Source organism: Diceros bicornis, chromosome 21, assembly GCF_020826845.1.
Source record: "Diceros bicornis minor isolate mBicDic1 chromosome 21, mDicBic1.mat.cur, whole genome shotgun sequence".
Classification (NCBI taxonomy): domain Eukaryota; kingdom Metazoa; phylum Chordata; class Mammalia; order Perissodactyla; family Rhinocerotidae; genus Diceros; species Diceros bicornis.
Genome location: NC_080760.1, coordinates 54881658 through 54904855, shown reverse-complemented (window position 1 = coordinate 54904855; position 23198 = coordinate 54881658). Strand labels below are relative to the sequence as shown.

Below are 23198 nucleotides of genomic sequence, written 5' to 3'. Positions count from 1 at the left end.
TAAGCACCCATCCTCACCCCTGCTCCCTCCTGTCTTGACAGTAGGGCCACCAGCCCTGGCAGGGTGGGGCTCCAGGCTGGGGGAGGGGTGGACTCACAAGGCTCTGGGTGTGGGCAAGGCCAGCGGGCCGTCTCGGTGCTCAGCACCGTGGACAGCTCCAGGACTGCCTGGCGGGGTCCTCTGTCGAGGGTGGGCTGAGAGCCGAGAGCAGGGCCTCATCCTGGGTAGGGTGAGCCGTGGAGGTGCAGGGCTGCCCCCGTGTCTGAGCTCCTGGCCTGGCCTCACACTCACTACTCACTACAGCGGGTGGGGTGGGCAGTCAGGCGAGGGGCTGTGAGGTGTTGCTGTGGGTTGGGGTGAGGGAAAGCTCTCCTTTCCTCAGGCAACCCCTTTTGGCTGGTTCTGCCCTTTGCGGCCCGGCCTATGCCTGCTGCCTGTCACCTGGGATAGATGGGGTCACCTTCTGTGATTTAGCTCTGCCATCTGTAAAAAGGGCCCCCCCATCTTCTCTGAGACCTTGCTGCAGCCGTTGCCCCCTCCTATGGGGGGTCTTCCCCTCCTCAGCCAGTCAACTTGCTGACATTACTGCCATTAAAGCAGCAGGCAGACAAGCTGCCACCAGCCTCCCCTCTCTCAGCATCTCTTCACCCTGTAGGCTGCAAGGGAGGAGGAGGTGCTGATGGTCTGGGCGGTGACTGTGGGGCTGGTGGCTCCCAAGAGGACAGGGTTGCCACCAAGGGTGGGCCAGGCAATGCTGCCATTGGGGGGACTGCGGGGTGGCGGTGATGGTGGGTGGAGGTTTCCGGGTGGTCAGGCTGGCACGGCATCATGAGTAGGGTCGTGCTGCTGTTGGTGCTGCTCCTGGTGGGGCGGTGTGATGGGACAGCAAGGTTGGGGGCGAAGCTGCGCTCTGTGGACACTCACGGTGTGGACGGTGGTGACAGTGCTTGCTGGGAGAATGCACCCGGCTCCTCCCCGTGCCCACTGCCAAGTCTCCCTGCTCTGTTTACATGGGGCTTCCTCATGGGGCCTCCCAGCTCCCTTCACGGACCTCCTTCACGCACTGGGTGCATTCTGTGGCATTAGCGAGTATGGGTCTTTCTCTGCCCAGGACAGTGAGGGTCGTCAGGGCAGGGCCTCCCTCCCCACAGGGAGAAGGTGCTCCAGGTGTGGGGCTTGTAAAGGGTGTGCCGTCACGATTGAGGTTTCAGGTGTGTTCCTCCTCCCCCCCCCCAACCGCATGGCAGCCCCTCTGCCCCATGGCTCCCCACGAAGGGGCAGGGACACAATCTGGGGCTTCGCTGTCTCTCGTTGAGTGCTCTTGGTGGGGCCCTGTCCTTCCCTTGCTGGCCTCTGTTGGGAGAGCTGGGTGGTGACTCTCAGGCATGCTGGAGCTCCAGCCTCATGATCCCGTCTGATGGCTGTGGCTGCTCTGACCCCCTGAGGCCCAGTGGGGCCAAGCCAGTGCAAGCTTTGCCGGGAGAGGAGCCTGGATCTGGGTCCTGCCTTGGCCTCTGAGCACGTGGGCTTCCTGGGCAAGTGTCTAACCTCTCAGAGCCTCAGTTTCCCCATCTGTGAAGTGTGACGGTAAAGGTTCCTTCCCCGCAGGCCTGAGGGTTGAATGACGTGATGGCCACAGGCTCTGAGTCCAGGGCCTTCTGGGCCCTGTTCTCCCCTGGAGGGCTGGGCTGCCTGGTGAAGCAGGATGGCTTCCCTCCTGAGCACCGTGTGCCCAGGCAAATGGGGGCCACAGCTCCCCTATTTGGCAGTGATCCTCCCCCACCCCTGCCACCACACCCCCTGGCCCTGCCCCCACACCCTGGGTCTGAGCAGGAGCGTGACTTCTGGGCTGCGTGCAGCTGTGCGGGTGGGCGCCCCTGCCCCTGTGACTCAGGCACCGTCTTCTTGCTCCTTCACTGCCACCATCCTGGGAGAGGGCCTGGCTCACGTGCAGGCAGCTGGGTGGTGGGCAGAGTGAGGCCCAAAGCCTGGTCTCCCGCGCCCTTCCCAGGGAGGAGGGAGCGGGCTGGGGTGGGGGCGGCGTGGCAGGTGGGGAGGGAGAAGTGCGTGCGTGGCTGGCGTCCTGACCGCCCTTGGGTGCTTCAGCAATCCTGCTTCTCCAAGGCCCGTTCTGGGCGTCGCTCTGCCAAGTGCCTGGGGTGCCTGGCTGACGTTCTGTGTGACGTGGAGTCCGAGTTGCTGTAACAACACTGATGTGTGTCGCTGCACCCAGCTGGCCCTCCTCTGCCTCCGGCTCTGTGGTTCACACGCAGGCACACATGCGCGTGGGGCTGAGCATCCAGCCTGGGTGTGGGTGGGGGAGAGGCAGGCACAGGTCAGGGGGCTGGCGGCCCAAGAGGGGCATGGGCATGAGCCGGGGCTCTGTGACTCAGGGTCTCCTTGATCAGATGCACCTCAGGGAGGTCACTTGTGAGAGGGGACTTACCCCAGCCTGCAGCCGACTCTCTCACCGGAGGAAGCAAGAAAACTCAGCCGTCAGGACTGGTCACCGGTGCCTCCTCTTTCTGGTGTGTCCTGTCCCTCAGACGCCTCGTGCTTTGGCCTGCCTGAGGTTGCAGTACGCCATGGGGAGAGGGTGCTTTAGCTTGTGTCCCCAAGAGCCACGCCCTGGCCACAGGCATGGGCCCCCTGGCAGACGCTGGGGCCCGCTTCTCCCAGTCGCCTCGTGGCCCTGGACAAGTCTTACCCCTGGGTCTCCATAAAGGAGGATGACATGTCATCTCCAGGGTGCCCGTCTGACCGCAACCTGGGAGGTGACTGCACCCGCCTTGAGGGAAGGGTTCGGTTTGTAATGTATGGGAAGGTCTTGGCTGGCCTGTACCATCGAGGTGGCTGCGTCCATGGTGTTACTGTGGGGAAAAGCACAGGGCGCCCACACAAGCTCGTCTTCCTGCCTGTGCCTTCCTCCCTCCTTGCCTGAGAGACGCCCAGGCCAGTGGGCCCCAGGACGCACTCCTGCCTCTGCCACCAGCCCTGAGCCCTGCACTCCCTGACCTCCACCCTCGGACCTTGGGGCGGGACTGGGCTGTGAAAGGGAGGCCACATCAGCTGCTGGAAGGAGAAGGCACGGGCCTGGGCCTGGCCACCAGTTAGCTCCCTAAGTGCTGACTGGACGGACCTTGAGCATCTCAGACCCCTGGGCGCCCAGTGCCCAGCTGTGGGACTTAGTCATTCATTGGGACATTTATTGAGGGGGCCAGGCGCTGGTGATGTGGACGTGGCTGAGACGTGGCCTGGCCTCGGCTGGGAGAGCAGTGCCGTTCGGGGGATACCTGTGGGGGCAGGGTTTGCCCAGCACTCCAGGAGTTGGGGACAGGGCCGGGCCGGTTTCCCAGGGGGCGTCTCTTGGAGCTGACTCTGACGATGTTGAGGAGCCCAGCGGGCTGGGCCAGGACGGGCACTGCCAGTCGCGGTAGGGTTAGGGTTTGCGAAGGCCTGGAGCAGCTGTGTGCGGTGCTGGCTGTGAAGACTTGAGTGTGTGTTTGTGGGGGGTATGTGTGCATATGTGTGTGGGTATTGGTGCGTGCACGTGTGTGTGTGATGAGGGTGGGAGGGAAGGGCATCAAGGGTTTTGAGGCTTTTTTCTTCCTGTATTAAAAAAAAAAATGAAAAGCTTTACTTTGTCTTACTTCCCCAAAAATAGTACCCACTCTTTGTAGAAAATTGAGACCAGATAAGCAGAGTGAAGGAGGTGCAGAATCGCCGGCATGCCCGTCGCGGGTGTCGGTACTTGGGCTTTCCCGGAACTCTTCCCAGTCCTGTTTTTATTACGCGTCCTTTACGGAATTTCCACCTCACGTGTAACTGCTGGGACTGTTCATGGACTGGCTTTCTCCACCTGAGGGAGGCAGAGCCACCTGCTGGGGGAGGTCGGGGGGTGGGGGGGGAGGGAAGGCTGATGGAGGGGGCTAAGCAGGGAGCCCACAGTCTGGCTGGGGAGCCCCGTGAAGGCACTGGCCGTGCGGGAGGGAGTGGGCATGGGGAGTGGGCCCGGGTCTTGTGTTTGGTGAGGATGCACTGTGACGTGGACTCCTGGCTCTGGGTCCTGGCCTCCGCCGCTGCCCGTGCAGATGCAGCCAGTGGAGGCTCTGTGATGCTGCAGCCTGTCCTGGGTCCACAGAGCCCGGGCGAGAGTCCCGGCTCCCTGCCGCGTGGCCTTCTGCTCCTGTGTCAGGTGGGAGGCCAGGGGAGGAAGGGCCCGGGCTGGTGTGGGAGCGCGGGCTCGGTGGCCGCCTGCCCGCAGCGAGTCCCAGGCTCACTCTTTGGTTGCACTGGGTGTGGCCTTGGGCCCTTGCTGCATCTCTGTGCCTGGGTTTCTCACCTGTGGGTGGGAACAGTGGTGGTCTCTACTGTGTAGAGGCGTTGGGTGGTGAGTGAGGTCCTGCACTGAAACACTCAGAGCCCCGCACACAGGAAGTGCTGCAAAACGGGGGCCTCCCCCTGCCCCTACTCCCTCTCCCCTCTCCCCTCCCCCCGCCCCTCTTTCCTCCCTCTCCCCTCCTCTCTCTCCCCTCCCCCGCCCCTTCCTCCTCCCTCTCCCCCCTCCCCTCCCCCCCTCCCCTCCCCGCGCCCCTTCCTCCTCCCTTCCCCCTCCTCCCTCTCCCCTCCTGCCGCCCCTTCCTCCTCTCTCTCCCCTCCTCCCTCTCCCCTCCTAGCGTCATTGTTGTTGTTGCCCCCAGTGCAGGGTCGGCAGGGGTGCTGCTGGGAGGGGTTCATCTCATCCCCTCCCTCTGGCTTCAGTTCCCTCTGGAGGGGGCTCTGCAGACCCAGGGAGGAGCAGACTGAACGCCTCCCCTCATTGGAGCAGCTATCACTCTGTCCAGTGTTTCAGGGACCCCCAACGCTGGGGACTGAAGTGCGGCCGGAGGCTCCCTTCACCAGAGGGTCTGGCCAGGGTCAGGGGTAGCTGATCGTGTCTGCTGGCCCTGAGGGCCGCGGCACCCTGCAGCAGGAGCTGCGAGTGGGGACCCGCGGGTGGGAGGCCTGCCGCTGTCCTTGGCGCTGCGGCCTCTGACCGGGGCTCCTCCCCTCTCTGGCTGCAGGCTCCTGGGGGTGTTGGGAGGTCCTGGGGGGAGAAGGGCTTTCAGGGTTGGAAGTACCTGGGGCACGTCCGTCCCCTCCCTGAGAACTGAATTAGGAAAGGAAGGCGTCAGAGGAGCCCACCACCTTCCCCAGGTGCTCCTGGGGCGCTGTGTTTGCCGCATTGATTTTAGAAGGCGGGAAACCATTTCCCTTTCCTGACGGGCGTCCCCCCCCCCCCCCCCCGAACTGTGTCAAACACTAGCTAATCAGTCCACATGTGTGGTCTTCCTGCTGAGGGGCTCCGGGCCTGGGGGCCTGGACCTGGGGAACCCTGGTGCTCAGCTGGCTTCCTGCCCTGTGGGCTGGGAAGGAGGGCTGAGGGGGAATTCGGATCTGAGGGTTACGCCGTGGGTGGGGAGGAGAGGCCATGGGGGTGGTGAGGCTCCCTATGCGCACCTCCTCTGACTGGCCCCCAGCCACAGCCCTCTGAGTGGTTCTGTAACCGCTTTGAGATATATTTTACATACCATACAGGTCACCCATTTACAGTGTACAATTTAGTGGTTTTTGGTATATTCACAACATTGTGCAGTCATCACCACAATCTAATTCTAGAACATTCTCACACCCAAACAGAAACCCTGTACACGTAGCCGTCACTCCCCACTCCTACCCCTAATCTGCCTAGTCTACGTTCTGTCCCTGTAGATTTGTCTGTTCTGGACATTTCATAGAAAGGGAATCAGACCACAGGTGGGCCTGTGTGGCAGCTTCTTTCCCCCAGCAGTGTCTTCAAGGTCTGTCCTCGTAGCCTTTATCAGAGCATCACTGTTAGCATTTTAATCTGTTTCCTTCCAGTCCTTTGTCTGGGCGTGTGCGTAGTTTTGATTGTGACGTAATTAACGTACAGTGACATGCACAGGTCTCCTCTGTTTGGTTTGGTGAATTTTGATGACTGTATTCACCTGTGTAACCACCAACAAAAACCAGACACAATGTTTCCATCCCCCAGAAAGTTTCTCTGGCTCCTTGCAGCCGCTGCACTCCCGCCGCTGTCTGAGATCTGTGAGCATTGCTGCTCTGGGGTGTCACATAGACGGTGTCGTGCGGCGTGGACTCCTGTTGGTCTGGCTTCTTGTGCCTGACGTGATGCTTCTGTGAGTCCCGCATGCGCCCCGTGCCTCGGCAGGTGAGAAGTCTTCCGGAGGACGGTGGACCACGGTCTGCCCCTTCTCCTGTGGTCTCAGCGTCTGGGCTGTTTTCACGTTGGGAAGTGGCTCTTGGGGTGCAGGGTGTGGTCCCTTCATCCCCATCCTTTTGCAGGGGCTTGAGCGGCTTTGTCCCCCGAGGAGGTGCGTCTGAGGCCGGGTGCCCGGTGCAGCCCCGTGTCACTGCCTGTGCCCCAGCACTGAGTGTCCCCACGGAGTTGCGTCGTCTGGGTTCGCCAGCCTCTGGTCTCTCACGAGTTCCTTTCTCTCGTGTCAAGGGGTCATGTGCATTTCTTTGGCTCATCTACCCACATCGTTTCTTTGTTTACGTTGCCTTTGAATGTGTTTAAAAATCAATTTGTGGGAGTGCTTTCTATGTGAAAGGTAGCAGCCTTTGTCATATCGGTGGCAAATATGTTTCCACTTTCTTGGTTGCCTTTTAATTTTGCCAGTGGTGCATTTTGATTTTCAAAAGCTTTTTATTTAGTATGCCACCAAATCTATTTTCTCTGTGTGTGTGTGTGTGTGTGTGTGTGTGTGTGTGTGTGTGTGTAACATGGCTTCTGTATTTGGGAGATGTTTTCTTTTGGTTTGTTTCAGTGTTTTATTTTTATTCATTTTTAAACTATGTAACCCTTTAATCCATCAGGACTTATTTTTGTTTGGATTTCGGGATGAGGAGCTGGCTTAGATGTTTTTCAGATTGCTCGTTGGTTTGTCTGAGTGTTGACTCACAGTCACTGACGGACTCCGGCTCAAGCTCCGGGAGAAATGGCGTCTGAGCGTGCTGGCCACCTCTCCGTGGCCCATGAGGGCCGGGGCTGATGTCTTGGTCGCGCAGAGATGCAGTGGGAGGGCCAGGGGCCCAGGGCTGTGTCTTCCTGTGTCAGGACCCCCAGTGTGCTGGACTGGGGGCAGGTGCTGGCTCTTAGGAAGCCCACGGCCGTGACCATGGCGTGGACTGTGGGCATGGTGTTACTTTTTCATTGTGAATGACTTGATTTGCTAATTTAAGGGTTAGGGCTTTGAGAGATCCTGACAAATTGGACGCGGACTTAACCAGGAGGTGCATCGAGGGCTGCCTGGTGGGCTGAGCACACAGACTGGCTACTGCCAGGAAGCATCCCAGGGAGCAGAGGAAGCTGGCACTGCCCCCCTGCCCCGGGCCCATCCTGCTAGGGCACCTTCTTCTGTCCTGGGTGGGAACGTCTCTGGCAGGGACTCAGAGGCAAGTGAGGGGACAGGCCTTGCACTGTGGTGGACCCCTGCCCCCCACAGGCACAGATTGGCTGCTGCCCCTGCCCATTGTGGGCCAGGTACCTCGAGGGCAGCAGCCGGGAGATCGCCCCTGACCATGGGTGCCTGCGAGCCCTGCGAGGTGTGTGGCAGCACCCAAAACGGAGCCTGCACATGGCGGCTTGGAGCAAGCTGTCCTCCGATGGCGCGCTCTCTTCTGCTGGAAAGGCGCTCTTGCGTGTGCTGTGGGGCGTCTTTCCACTCAGCCTGTGGCCTCCTTGGGGAAGGGGACAGGAGCTCACGGGGTTTGGGCACCTGCCCGGCGCCGAGTCCCCACAGGTTCTGTCCACTGTGGATTTGTCGAGTTGCAGTGGTCTGATGGGGGCGAGCCGTGGGGCCTTCTGGGCACCCCTGAGGACGGGGCGCCCGAGGTCTGGGCTGGGTCCCTCTCTCCACCGTCTGGCCTCCGCCCACCCCACCGCTTGCCATCTCCTCCTCCGTGCCTCTTTCCCATCCTAGACTGTGTTCATTTGAGAGGACTCCCCTGGGCTTGTAAATCCTGGATTTCCCACTTCTACTGATGTGCTGGGAGCCAAGTCCCCAGCGAATGAACCTTAGTCTTTTAATTTTTCCCTGAGTTTTTTAACTAACACCTTGTGAAGACCTTCTCGTTTGCTCCACTCAACGGCACGTTCAGTGGAGGCCGAATTTTCTTTTTCTTTTCATCTTGGGGGGCTGGGTTACGCTGTCTGTGTGCTGAGGCCTTCCTCCTTTCTGTCTTCTGTCTCACGGCGTCTCTGCCTCTGTCTCTGCCCCGGGGGGGTTGCAGTCCCTGCTGGGCTCGCCCAGGTTCTCCCTCCCTGGAGAGCTGGCCCAGCAGGGGCCCAGTGGGTCCTGGGCTGGGTCCTCTGCCAGGCCCCTCCGTGGCCTTGCCATGCTTCCGGTTGCCCAGCCAGTGGCAGGAGCCTGTTCTCCGGGCAGATCCCGGCCGATCAGAAGGGCCTGGTGGTGGGGTCATCACAGAGAGCTGGGGCCAGCGCTCTTCTGCTGTGTGGTGGTCTTGGGGTCCCCTGCTCTCAGGATTCCCCACCTCTCACCAGCCCAGGCTCCTGCAGTGGCCTGGGGCGGGTCGTGGGGGCTGCAGCCAAGGGACAGCCGGCAGGAGCCCTGAGGCCCACCTGGGCGTCCTTCCTGGAGGATGGCAGTTACCGAATTGTCCTCAGTGCCAATGTCCTGGTCTCTTGGGCCAGCTGGGGGTGGACTGGGCTATTGAGGGGAGAGCCCAGGTTGTCACTGCCTTCCGCCTGCCGCCCTTCTGGGTGGGGTGTTTGCCTGGCCTCCCGTCGGTGTGGGCCAGGCGTTGGGCTCGCAGGGCCTATGAGTCCACCCCAGCTGTGCTTGGAAGGTGGCTGCGCCTGGCCTGAGCCAACCCCGGGCCCTGGCCAGTCTGTGCCCTGCTGCTCCTTCAAGAACCAGATGCTGGTCTTCCCCTGGAGTTGTGCTCAGCTCCAGGCCTGGTCCGCCTGCCTCCTCCTAGTCCCCAGGGCTTGCTCTCCCCTCTCTTTTCTTCTGTGGCATCGAAACGTGGAGGCCGAAGGAGACACACAGACACCATCCGAGGGAGTGGGGTCTCAGCAGACGGATGAGGAAGGGGTGCTGGGAACGTGCAGGGGATTGGGATGGCGAGGCGGCCTGGAGGAGCAGAGTGAGGGAAAGAGAAGGGAAGATTCCAGAAGTAGGGCAGGGGCTTGGACAGGAGAGGCCCCAGTGGCTGGGGCGAGTACCTGTGGATTTGACCCAAGGCCAACAAGAAAGAGCAGGGCAGTGGCCGGAGTACTCCCTCCATGTTGGGGGGTGTTCTGCCGCCTTTTGCACAGGAGCTCTTTTATCCTCCAGCCTCCTGGGAGCGACCCGTTCCGGGGGAGGAGACCCAGGTGAGGAGGCTGGGGGAGGTGCAGTCACTGTGTCAGTCTTCCTCTCACAGCCTTCAGTTGTGAGTCCTTCCTAGGAGACTCTGCCCCACAGGCCTAGGAGGGATTCATCCTTTTTCTCAGATACTTGTGTCTTTCCCGTGGATAGCCATGATCCGTTTGGAATGTGTTCTTTTTATTATGTTAGGCATGGACGAGTTTTCTTCCCGCATGGCTAACCAGATGTCCCGGCGCCATTTATTAGAAACCCTTCTTTGATTGGAGATGCTGCACTTATTATATACGAAATGTCCATATGTACATGGGTCTGTTTTTAGATTTTCTGATTCCATTGTTCCTGTTTCAGACATGGAGTTTTAATTATGGAGGCTTTCTAGCATTTGTTGTAATAGCTTTGTTGAGATGTAATTCACATACCCTAAAGTTCACCCTTCTGAGGTGTACAGTTCAGTGGTTTTCAGGATATTCACAGCGTCGTACATCCATCCATCAGTTGTCCAATTCCTGAGCGTTTCCTCACCCGAGAGAAGCCCACCCCTGTGCCCATCACTCTCTGTTCCCCACCTGCCCCAGCCTCTAGCAACCACATGTCTCCTATGTCTATAGATTTGCCTGTTCTGGATGTTTCTTGTAAGCGAATCATACACGTGTGGTCTTCTGTGTCTGGCTCCTTTCAGTCAGCAAAATGTTTTCAAAGTTCATCCGTGTTGTAGCGTGTGTCAGAGCTTCATTCTCTGGGGTTTTTAAGAGTCGTCCTTTTTGTTTGTTTGTTTACTGTTTTCCTGGATATTCACCGTCCATTTGTTTTCCCACATGAACTCCCTGTCAGCTTGTCTGGCTCTGTAAAAATGCTTGTTGGTGTTTTTACCGGGGGGGGGGGGGGAGAAGGGACATCTTCATGAAATAGGGTCGTCCTATCCAGGAGCAAGGGGTGTCTTTCTCTTTCATCAGCTTCAGCGTGCTGTCTCTCTGGAGTGTTTCAGTTTCCTCTTAGAGATTTTCCCATTTCGCGTTAAATTCATTCCTAGGTAAAGTGTCTTCTTCGTTGGGATTTTGAGTGGGGTTTCTTTACCATTCTGTCCTCTAACGGGGTGTCTGTGTGTGTGAGAAGGCGATTGCTGTCTGTGTGAGTTTGATACCCTGCTGCTCTACCAGAGTCTTTCATTCTTTGAGTTTAACGTTGTCTCTAGGGTTTTCCAAGTGTGCCGTGTGTCATTTGCAAAGAGAGCGCGTGGGTCCACTTCTTTTTCCTGTGTCTCTCGTTGATCTCTCCTGTTGAGCTGCTCTGGCCAGCGACTCCAGGAGTGTGGGATTGCTGGAGACAGGGCACTCTGCCCTTGTGTGGATCTGTGGGGACTGCTTCCAGTGCTTTCCCTTTAATTAAGGAGCTCCTTTTAGGACTAAAGGATATTTACTTCATCGTCTTAAGAAAGGTTCTCGAGTGTTTTCATCAGGAGCTCTGTTGATGCTGTTCTTTGCATCTGTGGAGAAACTCACCCCCTTGTGCCTTCTTTCTATAATGTGGTAGATTATGTGAATGGGTTTCCTGGTGTTGAGCGTGCCTTGCATTCCTGGAAAAATAAACAAATGGAGTTTTGAATTTTGTTTATTTGGTATTTTTGTGTCAATATTTATAACTAATATTGGTTTGCAGTTTTCTTTTTTTGGACTGTGTGTATCAAGTTTTGGTGTCAGTGTTATATGTGCTTCATAAAAAGAATCAGGAAGTTTTCCTTCATGGTCAATGCCCTGGAATAATTTATGGAGCATTGGAAATATTTTGCTTTGGAAATTTGGCAGAATTCTCCTGCAAAACCATCTGGTCCTGGTGCTTGTTCGTGACGGTAGATTTTGCGATAACGGTTTCTATTTCTTTTATCCACATTTGCCTGTTTAAGCTTCTTGTCTGCAATGGGTCACTTTTGGTGAGTGTCATTTTCCTAAGACATTGCCCATTTCACCTGTGATTTACACGTTATTTACATAGAGATTTGAAAGTAGAGTCTTATGATTCCTTAACTTTTTTTCTGTTTCAGTGATTATTCCTCCCTTTTAATTTCTTACATTGTATATTTGTGCTTCCTCCCTTTTTTCTTAAGTTAGCTAGTTGGTTGTCTTGTTAGTATTTTTTAGAAAACAGGATGTTGACTTATAAATTAGATCTATTGTTTTTCTATTTTCTACCTCATTAATTTTTGGTTTTCTTTATATTGTTTCCTTCCATGTGGTTACTTATGAATTATTTTATTGCTCTTTTTCTAACCCTTTAAGCTAAGAATTTAGTTCATTTGTTTTCATTTTTTCAAAGTGTTTAGTGTTGTGAGTTTTCCTCTGATCACTGCTTTAAATGTAGCTAATTGGTTTTCATATGTAGTGTTTTCACTGTTTTTTTTAAGAAATTCCTTAATTTTGGTTTTTATTTTTCCTTTTTCTCCAATAGTTGTGTAATGAATTGTTTTTAAAAGGGGAAAAAAACTTCTTGGTTTTAGAAAATATTTTAAATGTGTCTGTGTTAATGCCAATGCCACAGTGTCTTGATCCGTGTAGCCTTGGAATCTCCAGTCCATGGACATGGTGTGGCCCTTTATTCATTTCCTGTACTTTCTTTTAGTAATGTTTTTGAGCTTTCAATATACAGATCTTGCACTTTTCTTCAGTTTATTTCTAAGATTTATAAAAATTTTCAGTGAGTTTTTATTTATTTTATTTTATTTATTTATTTATTTTTTTTGTGAGGAGATCAGCCCTGTGCTAACACCCGCCAATCCTCCTCTTTTTTTTGCTGAGGAAGATGGCCCTGGGCTAACATCTGTGCCCATCTTCCTCCACTTTATATGGGACGCCGCCACAGCATGGCTTGCCAAGCAGTGCGTCGGTGCGCGCCCGGGATCCGAACCAGCGAACCCCGGGCCGCCGCAGCGGAGCGTGCGCACTTAACCGCTTGCGCCACTGGGCCGGCCCCGTGAGTTTTTATTTTTAACTAAAAACTTTTGGACATAAATTCTAGACTTTAAAAAAGGTTACCAGAAAGACTTCCTTTCACCCAGATTTCCCCACATCTGCTTCCCCCTTCCCCACTTTTGGTTGCATACATGTGTTCTTCTGAACTGTGTGATGGTGAGTTGCAGACACGATGCTCCTTGATCCTCAGACACACGATCTCTTCCATAACTACAGCAGGGTGATCAAAATCAGAAAATTAGCCGGAAACAATAGTCTAGTCTGAGGATCTTGTTCATATTCACAGGACAGACTTGGTGAATGGTCCTAATAATACCCTTTTTAGCCTGATGAAATCCAGGATCACCTGTTGGTTTTATGAGGCGGTCTCTAGCCTCCTTTAATCTGGAGCAGCTCCTCAGTCTTCTTGTGTTTTCCGAAACTGACATTTGTGAAGCGGGCAGGTTGGTTACTTTGTAGGCTGTTTCTCATGTTTCCCTGGTCACAGGTTTTTGGCGGGAGGATCTTGGAAGTGCTGTTGTGTCCTCCACAGTGCGTCCATCAAGAGGCACGTGATGCTGGTTGTCCCGTGGCTGATGGTGCTCGCTTAGATCATTTGGGTAAGGTGATGTCTGCCAAGTTTCTCTCCTCGAAAGTTAATATGTTTCCTTTTTTAATTAGTAAGTATTTTGGGGAAGATACTTTGAGATGATGTAAGCATCCTGTTATTCATCAAACTTTCACCCAGGAGCTCTCACATCCATTGGCCATTCTTGCCTGAACCAGTTGTGATGGTTGCTAATTCCATCGTTCCTTCTGCAATGATCAGTTTCTTCTCTATGGAAGACCTTTTCCTTTTTTTCCTTGTTTATAACAGTGTGGACTCATGGATTTTTATTTTATTCAATGGGTTATAATTCTTTATTACTATTATCTATTTTCTTGCTCAAATTGTCCCAGCGTTGCCTGGTGGAAACCTTTTCAAGCTGGTTCCTGTGTCCTTCTGAGATGTCCCCACCTACCTGTGAGCACTTCCTTACTCTTTTGTGTATCAGAATGTTCTAGGTTTATCTTGTACTTTCTCTGCCCCAGCCCTGGAATCAGCCCTTTCTCCTAGGAGTCCTAGTTCTTTTTGGGGAACAATGGTGTTTTGTAACCAAGATCTATGTGCCGGGTGTGCTCATTGCTGTGGGGTGTCATAGTGTCTTAGGGCACAAAGCTAGGAAGTAATGAATGTCACACACACGCACAGCTCTGTGAGTGTGCGTGTGTGTGTTATGTCTGCCCACACACACCTCCGTCTGCACCCGTCTATGCATCGTGAAAACAAGATTCACGCTGATGCCTCCAGACTCCATTCGAGGGGGGAAGGGAGAGCGGTATTTGGCAGGGCGATAGGGAGGTGAGGGAGATGCGGTCCTCTTCCTCCGTAGCTTAGGGTCCGGGGGGAGGACCAGCGCAAGGTGGACCTGGGACTGTAGTGCCTGATGCAGAGAGAGCCCTGAGGACGGGTGGGTGGAAGGAGGTCGTCCTAGATCCTCTGTCTCTCTCTGACTCTGGGTAAGGCACTTTCTTTCCTGAGTTCGGTTTTCTCATCTTAAAAATTGGAGTTTGTGCTAGCTCAGGGAATACCTGGCACAGGTGCCTCCACCCCCGCCCCTGGGCCCCTGGTAGACGTCTGTCATCATCCAAGGCCCCTGGGACCCCAGACATCTTCTCCACATGACACTCCAGTCTTGGCGCCATGTTTGACCGGCCGTGGGGCCTGTCTGTTGGGCGGCCTGGTCTCAAGTGATGTCGTGGCCTTCATCTGTTTTCCATGCTGGTTTGACTTCCAGAACCCCCTCCAGGGGCACTCTCCTGTGGCTGAGGTCATTTTGGTGGACTGTGGGCAGCGGTCAGTGAGGGGAGTAGGGTCCAGATGGCATCGGTCCAGCCTGAGGGCTCCCGTCTGGGCTAACTCGTGCTGTCTCCGGCTCTCGGCATCACCTGGAACGGGTGGGTGGGACTGGGCATCACTGTCCTGCCTGCCTCGCCCTCCCTGGGGGCAGCACCTGGGTCTCTAAGTGACGCAGCCCAGGGCCTCCCACCTCCCTGAGCCGGTGGCAGCAGTTGGCGTGCGGGCCCAGGGTGGAGCGGCGTGCTGGGCAGGTCAGCTGGCGGCTCCTCCCAGCAGGCGGGCGTGTGACCAGGTGAGCAGAGGGTGGTGCAGCAGGAGGACTGGGCGGTGGGGGAGGCCCTGTCTGGCTTTGCTTCTGCACTGCCCAGCAGGATCCTCCTCTTCCACCCGGCCCTGCCTCCCTCAGGAAGCCCCCCTAATCCCCCTCACACAGAGGGCATGGACGGATGCCTGGGTGCCGGGCCTGTTGGCCACTCTCTGTGTTGGGCACTTTTCTGGGCACAGTCTGGGTCATGTGTCTAGGCAAGTGCCCCCACCCCCCACCTGAAAGTGCCATTGGCCCTGAGCCCCTCTGCCTGTTTTGGTTCAGTGGGGCAGAGAGGGGGATGGGAAAGGACAGAGAATTCCAGGGAAACAGAAGAGCATCCCCAGGAGTCAGGGCTGATGGACCTGAGATCTCAGCCCCACTGCCTGGCCTTCTGCATACTGCTGGCCTGGCACTGTGGCCGGAGGAAGGCTCACCGTGTGTCTGATGTGGGCACTGGGGCCATGACACTGCCTGGGCCCCGGGGTGGCGGGCAGGCAGCCTGGTGGTCTTACCTGGAGAGCTGATAAGTGGTACTGTGGTTGTGCAGGGCGAGGGGAGGAAGGCAGGGACGAGCCCTGGGTTTGACGCAGGGCACGGAGAGGAGAAAGGAGCGGAGGGCTGAAGGACAGCGACCTGGAGGCCCTGTGCTGGGCTTGGGACCAGAGGGGCTGTGGCCCGAGTGCAGACCACGAGGGTGAGGTCCTGGGGATGAGATCCCGAGGGCCGTCAGTGGTGACGAGATCTGGGTGTGACTGAGGCAGGCACGGTGGGGAGGACTAGCTCCCGGAGGAGGGGAGGTCCTCTGCCTGGGACGGGGTGTGGTCGCCGGCTGGCCTGCTGTGGACCGCGTCCATCTGTGCATGTTGGGCCCCAGACGTGGCCACGTGGCTGGAGTCCAGTACCGATGTCTCGCTCTCTGTGCCGATGCCCCTCCTGGAGGGTGCCAGGCAGCCGGAGATTCAGGATTGGCCCGGGAGGAAGGCTGGGTGCACCTCCTCCTGCGGCCCGTGGGTCCTGCAACTCCTTCCTCCTCACCAGGCGCACGCCCCGTAGGGCCATTTTGGGCAGGTACCAGGGTATGGGGGCCGCAGGCCCTAATGTGGCTGCCTGGGAGTCGGACAGGAAGGCCGTGAGGGTGACTGGGAGGCTGGGCTTGGTGGCTGCATGGACCAGGAGCCCTTTTGGACTTGTGGGCGTTAGGGTGGCAGTAGGGACGGGGGTGCAGAGGGACCTGAAAGTGTGGGGACAGATGTTATGAGGACAGCCAGCGACTGCTTACAGTGGGCTCCCTGCCCCAGCGCTGCCCTTCCTGGGACCTCCTGCAGGGAGGAGACTGGGTTTCCGGCTCGGGACTGGCGGGGACACCCGGCCAGCTGTGGCAGGGCCAGGACTAGACGGTGTGCTCTGCCATGGTGGCTGGAAAAGTCTATAGAGGCTGGAGGTATCCAGGGTGGGGAGGACAACTGCTGTTGTCACGTTGATCACCGAGGCCGAGAGGGGTCTCCCGGCGGCTCCAGCAGGAGTCCGGCCTGTGTTCTGGCTCTGCCTCTTGCTGCTGGGAGCCAGATGCTGGGCGAGGCACAGCCACCTGTGCGGACATCCAGCTCTTCCCTGCAGAGGAGCTCCGAGGTCACACAGGGGCCACAGGTGTGGGGCTGCCAGGGTGGGCCTCGGCCCTGGACATCTGGGGAGACACCTGGCCTTGGTGGGCACCCTGCACAGCCCCTCCCAGCTGCAGGCTCTGGGGGCTCCCTTGTACCTCGTTCATTTTCTCCTCTTTAACTTGGCGGTTTCATTTTGCCCTAGAAAATGGATTTCCCCCAAAAGGCAGGCTGTGGGGAGCAGCGGGTCACATACCTCGAGGTCAGTCCCTTTCCTGGTGGGGTGGGGTCAGGCTGCCGTAGACCGAGGGTCTGGGCAGTCTGCCGTGGGGGTCGAGGCCATCGTCAGGCTGACACTGATCTGTGATCGTCCAGGCCTTGCCCTGTCTGCCCCCTGGCCCCATCAATCCCTGCTCCCTCTCTTTTTCTAGCAGTGTCTTTGCAGCCGAAGGCTGGGTTAGGGTCGAGTGAACACAGCGTCTGAGGCCTGGCTGCTGGAGCCTGGGCCTCAGGCTCAGGGAGTTAAACTCCGCTGTGTCACTGTCTTGTTCCCTGGAGGGCGGGGGACAGAGGCCACCCCAGGGTTTCACCCCCAGGGTCCTGTGTGGGCACGTGGGAGGCCATGGAAGGCCAGGGGTCGCGTCTACAGAGGGCCCGGCACACAGTAGGTGTGTTGGGCCCTCTTGTCCTCTTCCTCCGTGCCCTGCTCCTGCTCTGGGTTTCAGGTGAATCTTGCAGGGTCCTGGGTCACCTTGGGCCTGCAGGAGGCTGAGGGCAGGAGGAAAGAGGGAGAATGGGTCCTGCTCCCTCCTCTTCACCGCCCCCCTCGCCCCCCGGCCTCCCCTGGGGCCCTCACTCCCGGTGGGGCCTCACTGCCTCCCGGGAGGTGGTGCTGCTTCCTGCTGTCACTCCCCTCCGCTGCACCCTGGTAGTGCCCTGGCTGGTGGCTCAGACTCGGGGGTCATGCTGTGTTAGCGCCTTCCTGCTTGACTCACAGGGGCTTTCTGTATCTGGGCGCGTCCAGTCGGCAGCAAGCATCGTGCCCCTTCCTGGTCTGTTCCCAGCTGGAGCGCGAGGCCCCCGCGGGTGGGCTGGGACTGTCTAGCTCTGCCCCATGTCCCCGCCGCATTGTGGTCAGAGGCTCAAGACCGGGCGCCTGAAGGTGGGCTGATTTAGGCCTCGCTCCAAGTGCTGAGGGTGGGACGGCTGCCCTGCTTTATGGGTGAGAAAACTGAGGACCAGAGACGTACAGCAAGCTGTGCAGGCCCTGCCTGTAGAGGACCTGCTTTCCATCCTTGCTGGACCTCTCCAGCTTAATGAGGGGTTCTTGTCTGCTGCCCTACTTGGCCCTTGTCTTGGGGGTTCCCTGCCTCTGAGAGCCCCAGGCCTGCAGAAGAAAGCTGCAGGCAGAGGTCATGTCCTGCTTGGAGCCCATCCGGGGCAGAATCAGCCCTGTCGCCTGCACCCGCCCTGGAGCCCAGGTCATTGGCCCCCAGCCTGGAGCTGTGTCCGGGTGCTCCCTCTGGCCTGGCGTCCAGTGGTGTCCTGCTGGTGGACTGCTCTCTCTTCCTGGGCCTGGGGGCTTTGTCCTGGGGCAGGTCTGCATTGCTGGGGCGTTCCCTGGCACCCCCACTTCCTCTGGTGCCCTCTAAACAGGATCTGGGCAGTGCAAGGACAGATGGCTCCCTCGGGCTGCTGGAGCACGGGGGTGGTGGCTGGGGAAGAGCCTGGCGCCAGCCCGGGGGCACAAGCCGGAGGAGGCTGGCAGGCCTGGTGGGCGGTCACGGAAGCTGCTCCGTGGGAGGCCTCCTTGGGAGCAGGCATTGTTCCTGTGGTCTCTGTGCAGCAGCTTTGAGGCAGCCTGGTGCCCTTCCTGGGCACTACAGTCCGTCAGCATGCACTCAGCCCTCCGGCCTGGCCCTGCCACAGCTTCCGCCCGCTGGCCGGGCTGCCAGCAGCTCCTACAGCCTTTGTCCAGCCGCTCCCTCCCTCGTCCCTTGTCTGGCCCTGCCGTTGCCCACTGCCTGCCCTTGCCAGGTGGGACAGTTGAGAAGTCGGGGCATGAACTGACTGCGGGTGGGTGAGCAGGAGCCATGGGGAGGAAGCTGAGGGCACAGCCTGGGACAGGGCATGTGGGGCGCCTGGGGTTTGGGTTGGCAGCTGAGCGCCCCACAGCCCCTCATCATCTCCCAGCAGTGGGGGATGGGCCCGCTGGATTCCAGGTCCCCCAGGGGCTCGAGGCCCAGAGCAGCTGGCAGAGGACACATGCTGGCATTTCGTGTTCCTGGACTAGCGTCCTCCAGCTGGGGTGATTCTGTGGCTCAGGCAGTGGGACGGCCTTCATCTCCCAGTCCGCTGAGCAAACAGAGGTGGTACATGGTACACGTTCCAGGGCGCAGCGGAATGAGCTTGCCAGTCAGAGGAGGTGGCAGGCTGGGGATCTTGCCTCTTCCTGCCTTCACAGACTGACTGTTCATTACCCTTCACTTGCCTGGACAGAGCAGAGGGCAGCCTGTGGGCCTGCCTTGCCCTCACAGGTGCTGTTGGCTGGGCTCCTCAGTCCCTTCCAGCTGCCCCACCTGTGGCTGGGTGCACTGTGGGCTCTTGGGCAGGGAGGCACCTAGTGCTGCCCACCAGCCTCTGTCACGTCCTCCATTTGGCCATGGGTCTCTCCTGTGCCCTTGCTGCCCCTCCCTGCCTCTCTCCCTTCAACCTGCGGCTTGGCCAGTTCCTTCTTGCACCTGGCTCAGATCCCGCTGGAACTGCTTCCTCTGGGGAGGTGCCAGACCCACCCAGTCTGGCCATGGCCCCTGAGGTCTCTGCAAGTTCCGCCAGAGCCCTTATCACGGGGTATTCCTGCTGACTCCCACTAAATTTTCAGGTTCCTGAGGCTGGGGCCAGGCCCCCATTGTCTGGTTGGACACAGTGCCCGGCGCGCACTGGGTGTTCGGGGCATATCTGTGGGGCTGGGCCGAGTCCTCCTGGGTCCCTGCGCTGGCCTGGGGCCCGCATGGCCACCGGGATGACGAGGGTGGTTCTCTGGGCCGCCTTCCAGAGATGCGGGGAGCGCGGAGCCGGCACCTGGATCTCGTCTGCTCAGGGCCAACTCCCGCAGCCCGCCGCTGCTTCCAGACTGATCTGTGTAGATGATGATTTGCTTGGAATTTTACAAGTTAAGCTTTAATATTTTAAATTATACATGCGTAAAGTTTAGAGAGTAAATGAGTTCTCCATGGTTGATTAAGAACAAACACCCCTCGCGGCCCCTCCTCCCTCTCCCCAGAGCCAGCTACTTCCCATTCCTCCAGTAGGTCTCTGGGCGCTTCTCTCTTCTCTGAACAGCAGGCTCCTACCACTACGTCAGGATTCTTTTCGATGTTTAGACAGTATTTATTGACTTGCAAGATGAGGAATGACGTCTCTGTCCACACGTCTGTTCTCACTCTCACCCCCTCGTGTACACACGTGTGAACACACACAAATTGTGCACTCTCGAGCATGCAAACATGCATGTGCACACCTCACACGTACCCGACCCTTGCACACGTGCACGTGCTACCTACCCTTCTCCTCCCCCTCAGTTTCGTGTGGTCTCAGGCTCTCGGATGGGGAGGACTTTCCTCATCCTGCTGTGGGCTGCAGAGGCCTGAGCCCTGGGGAATGGGGTTGTTCTTCGTTTCCCGCCCGACTTGTTTCCCCGGAGTTCTAGTTGTCTTCCTTTGCTTGTGTCGTGTTTTACAGACTTTTCAGCCACTTAACCCGAAGCCTCCTCCAGATTTCGCAGTCTTACCTTCCTTCACCTCAACAGCCTGTCGTTTTATCTTCCTGAGGAAGTCCATCTGGAACCTTCTGCTGGCCCCCGTGAGCCGGTTGCCCTCCTGGCCTGGGCACAGTTTCTGCCCTGGGTCTCCCTCCATTCCTGTTGGGAGATCCTTCACCTTCCTCCTGCCTTCCTAGATCATCCCCCGTGGATGGAGCACGTCCTGGAGCCTCTCCAAGGAAAGGGGCAGGAGGGGACTGTTCTGAGCCCCATGTCTGGAAGTGTCTTCCCGCACCCTCATTCCAGAGAGTTCTCCTTCCATGCTGGAGCCACCCTCGCTCAGACCATCGTGGTTTCTGATTCTGCACATGTTTGTGTGGCACTGTCCTTGTCCCGTGTCCTGAGGGCTTGCAGGCGTGGGGGGCTGACCCCGGGCCAGGTCGGGCCTGTCCTGGCTGTGCGTTTCCTGGGCCTGTCTCAGTGTGCTCAGTTCTGGGTATTTCCCTTGCCTTCTGTTTCTCACAGCTCCCTCCCTTGGTTTTCTCTGTCCCGTCACTCAGATGTGGGAGCTCCTGGGCCCATCCTGTGGTTGTCACTCCTGTGTTCTCTGTCTTGGTGTTCTACCCTCTGGGAGACTTCTTCAGGTCCATCTCCTGCCCTTTCTACTGAGCTCTTCGTTTCTGCTCCTGTGTTTTAATTTCTCAGCGCTCTTCGGCGCTAAAAGTCTTTTGATAGCATCCTATTCCAGTTTCGGAGCAACACCTCTTTTCTCCGGGGGCAGCAGCAAGGGGCTATGTGGGTTTGTCCCTTGGAGGGGCAGCGCAGTGAGGACACAGGCGCTGGAGCCGGACTGCCCCATCCGAAACCCTTCTCCGCCCGCTACCCACTGTGTGTCCTTGGGCAAGTCACCCACCTCTCTGTGCCTGTGTCCTTGTCTGTGAAGTGAGGTCACAGTGGGGCTTCCTCAGGTTGTCGTGAGGACGAGTGAGTGAACCTGCGCCCCGCGCTGAGAGGAGCGTAGGCCGTGCCCGCTGGCTTGTGAGAGCCCGTCCTTACTACTTACATGGTTTCCTCTCGGGTGGTGCTCTTGCCTCCATGCTGGGTTGTCTGTGGGTCCTGGGCTCCTCTTCCACACCACTTGTCTCCCCAGATGTGGCCCAGGCCTGTCAGGCGCTAGTGAGTGTTCCTTGTGCCGAGACCGCTCGCCTCCAGGTCAGCGTAGGGCCCTGTATCCTGTGTCCCCTGCCTCCTCTCTCCCTACCGGGCTTTTCACCCTTCCCTCGCCTGCTCATCTCCCCTCAGGAGCGTTGGGACAGTGGAGGGAGGCCCAGACGGTGGAGGGAGGTCCAGATGGTGGAGGGAGGTCCAGATGTGGAGGGAGGCCCAGACCGTGGAGGGAGGCGCAGACAGTGGAGGGAGGCGCAGACAGTGGAGGGAGGCCCAGAGGGTTGAGGGAGGCGCAGACGGTGGAGGGAGGCGCAGACGGTGGAGGGGGGCCCAGACGGTGGAGGGGGGCCCAGACGGTGGAGGGGGGCGCAGACGGTGGAGGGGGGCCCAGACGGTGGAGGGGGCCCCAGACGGTGGAGGGGGGTCCAGACGGTGGAGGGAGGTCCAGATGTGGAGGGAGGTCCAGTGGCGACTTGGGCAGGCATCTGGGATGTGGCCTGAGGGACCCATGGAAAAGAAAACTGATTCTGACAGGGATTCTCAGCTGTGCTCTGAGGACCCCTGGGGGTCCCTGAGTCCTTTCCAGGGGTCCCCGATGTCCTCCCTCTGCCAACCACCCCTGTGTGGGGCCAGATTCCTTTACCTGCTCCAGCCAGAGCAGTGTGTTGCAACAGCTGTGCCGGAGGCAGGCCGAGGACCCAGCATGTCTCTGCAGCCCGCCTGGAGACTTACCACATGTCAGAGTCTCCCGCCATTCTCACTGAGTTGTTTCGTTTGGGAAAGTGTCGTTATTTTTCATAAAGATATGTTATTTATGTTAACAAGTAATGGGCTTCCTATTGTTATTTAAAAATGAATAAGTATTTTTTAAAAACTTCATTTTAATTTTTAGGTACAATAAATATCAATAGGTATAATCCCCATAAACCAAAGTTCTTTGGGATCCTCCCTAGTTCTTAGCTGTAGAAGGGTCCTGAGACGGAGATGTCTGGGGCCCCCAGGGCCAGATGGCCTCGTGGTGCTGCCCTGCCCTGGACGGCCGATGGCACAGGCATGGCGGGAGTGATCAAGGCTGGGCATCCTGTGCTGCGGGGAGTAGGGTCCCAGAGGCTCCCCCGACCCTGGGAATGTGGGCCTGCTTCTCGCCCCCCGTATGCTCAATGTGGTCACGGTCCCACCTTCCTGTGTGGGGTTTTGTGTGGGTGAGCTGAGCAGGCTGTAAAGTGCAGAGAACCCAGCCTGGCCTGGACGGCGCTCTGTAAGCTGTGCCAACGTCTTAGGATATGGCAGGCCAGACAAAGATGCTGGACAAGCCTCCGCGTGCACACGGGTCACAGGCCCTCCATGTGACACACGGTCACTCAGAACACTGGGTGTGTCTGGAGGGTCCCCTGAAAGGGCTGTGGTGACACTGGAGGGTCACAGGTGGCAGTCTTCAGGCTGGAGAGGCCCCACGGCCATCCTGGAGCTGCTGTTCCCAGGGGAGCAGATGAGCGGGCAGGGTGCTGAGCCACCCCAGGGATGCCGGCATGGTGCGCAGGAGCCCATACAGCCAGTTGTGTATTGAGGACTTACTGTTTGTTGCCCCTGTTCTGAGGACTTCGTGTGTGTCTGTTCACTTCTCTCCACAGCTCTGAGGGGCAGGGCCCTCTATTATACTCCTTTTACAGATGAGAAAACTGAGGCCCAGAGAGGGCCAGTGGGTCGTCCCGAATGGCATAGGTAGCAAGTGGCCAAGGCGGGTTCAGCCCAGGCAGCCAGCCCCCAGCCCTCCTACTATCCTGTGTGGCTCAGGAGGACAGAGCTGGAGACAGAGGGCGGGCAGCGGCCATGAGCCCGTGGGTCCCAGAGCAGTGCTTGGTTCCCGTGGTGCCCTGGGTACCAATGTACGTGTGGCAGGAACCCGGTGGTCTCAGAAGCTGGGGGGGCTTGCTCACGGAAGAGCAGGGGAGCTGGGGCTCCGGTTGGGACCACTGTGGTTTTTGAGAGGGGTCGCTGCAGGGAGGCACCCTTCACAGTGTCCCCACGCCGGGCCAGTGGCACCACATGGCACCTGGAAGGGGCTGGGAGGAGCCTGAGCTGAGATCTGTGCCCCAGGCTGCCTG

General features: G+C 57.9%; 1 protein-coding gene across 3 annotated transcripts in view; it reads left to right on the top strand.

Moving 5' to 3' along the window:
• TSNARE1 (t-SNARE domain containing 1) overlaps positions 1 to 23198 on the top strand; it is a 122424-nt gene that overhangs the window by 17815 nt on the left and 81411 nt on the right. For 2 of the 3 annotated variants that reach the window (XM_058565021.1, XM_058565018.1), the window contains exon 1: positions 12554 to 12978. The exons of the other annotated variant lie outside the window; for it this stretch is intronic. In XM_058565021.1, the coding sequence (XP_058421004.1) occupies positions 12849 to 12978 (130 nt within the window). In that variant the 5' untranslated portion in view covers positions 12554 to 12848. Of the gene's footprint in view, positions 1 to 12553; positions 12979 to 23198 lie in introns of those variants that run through there. 3 annotated transcript variants of the gene reach the window in all.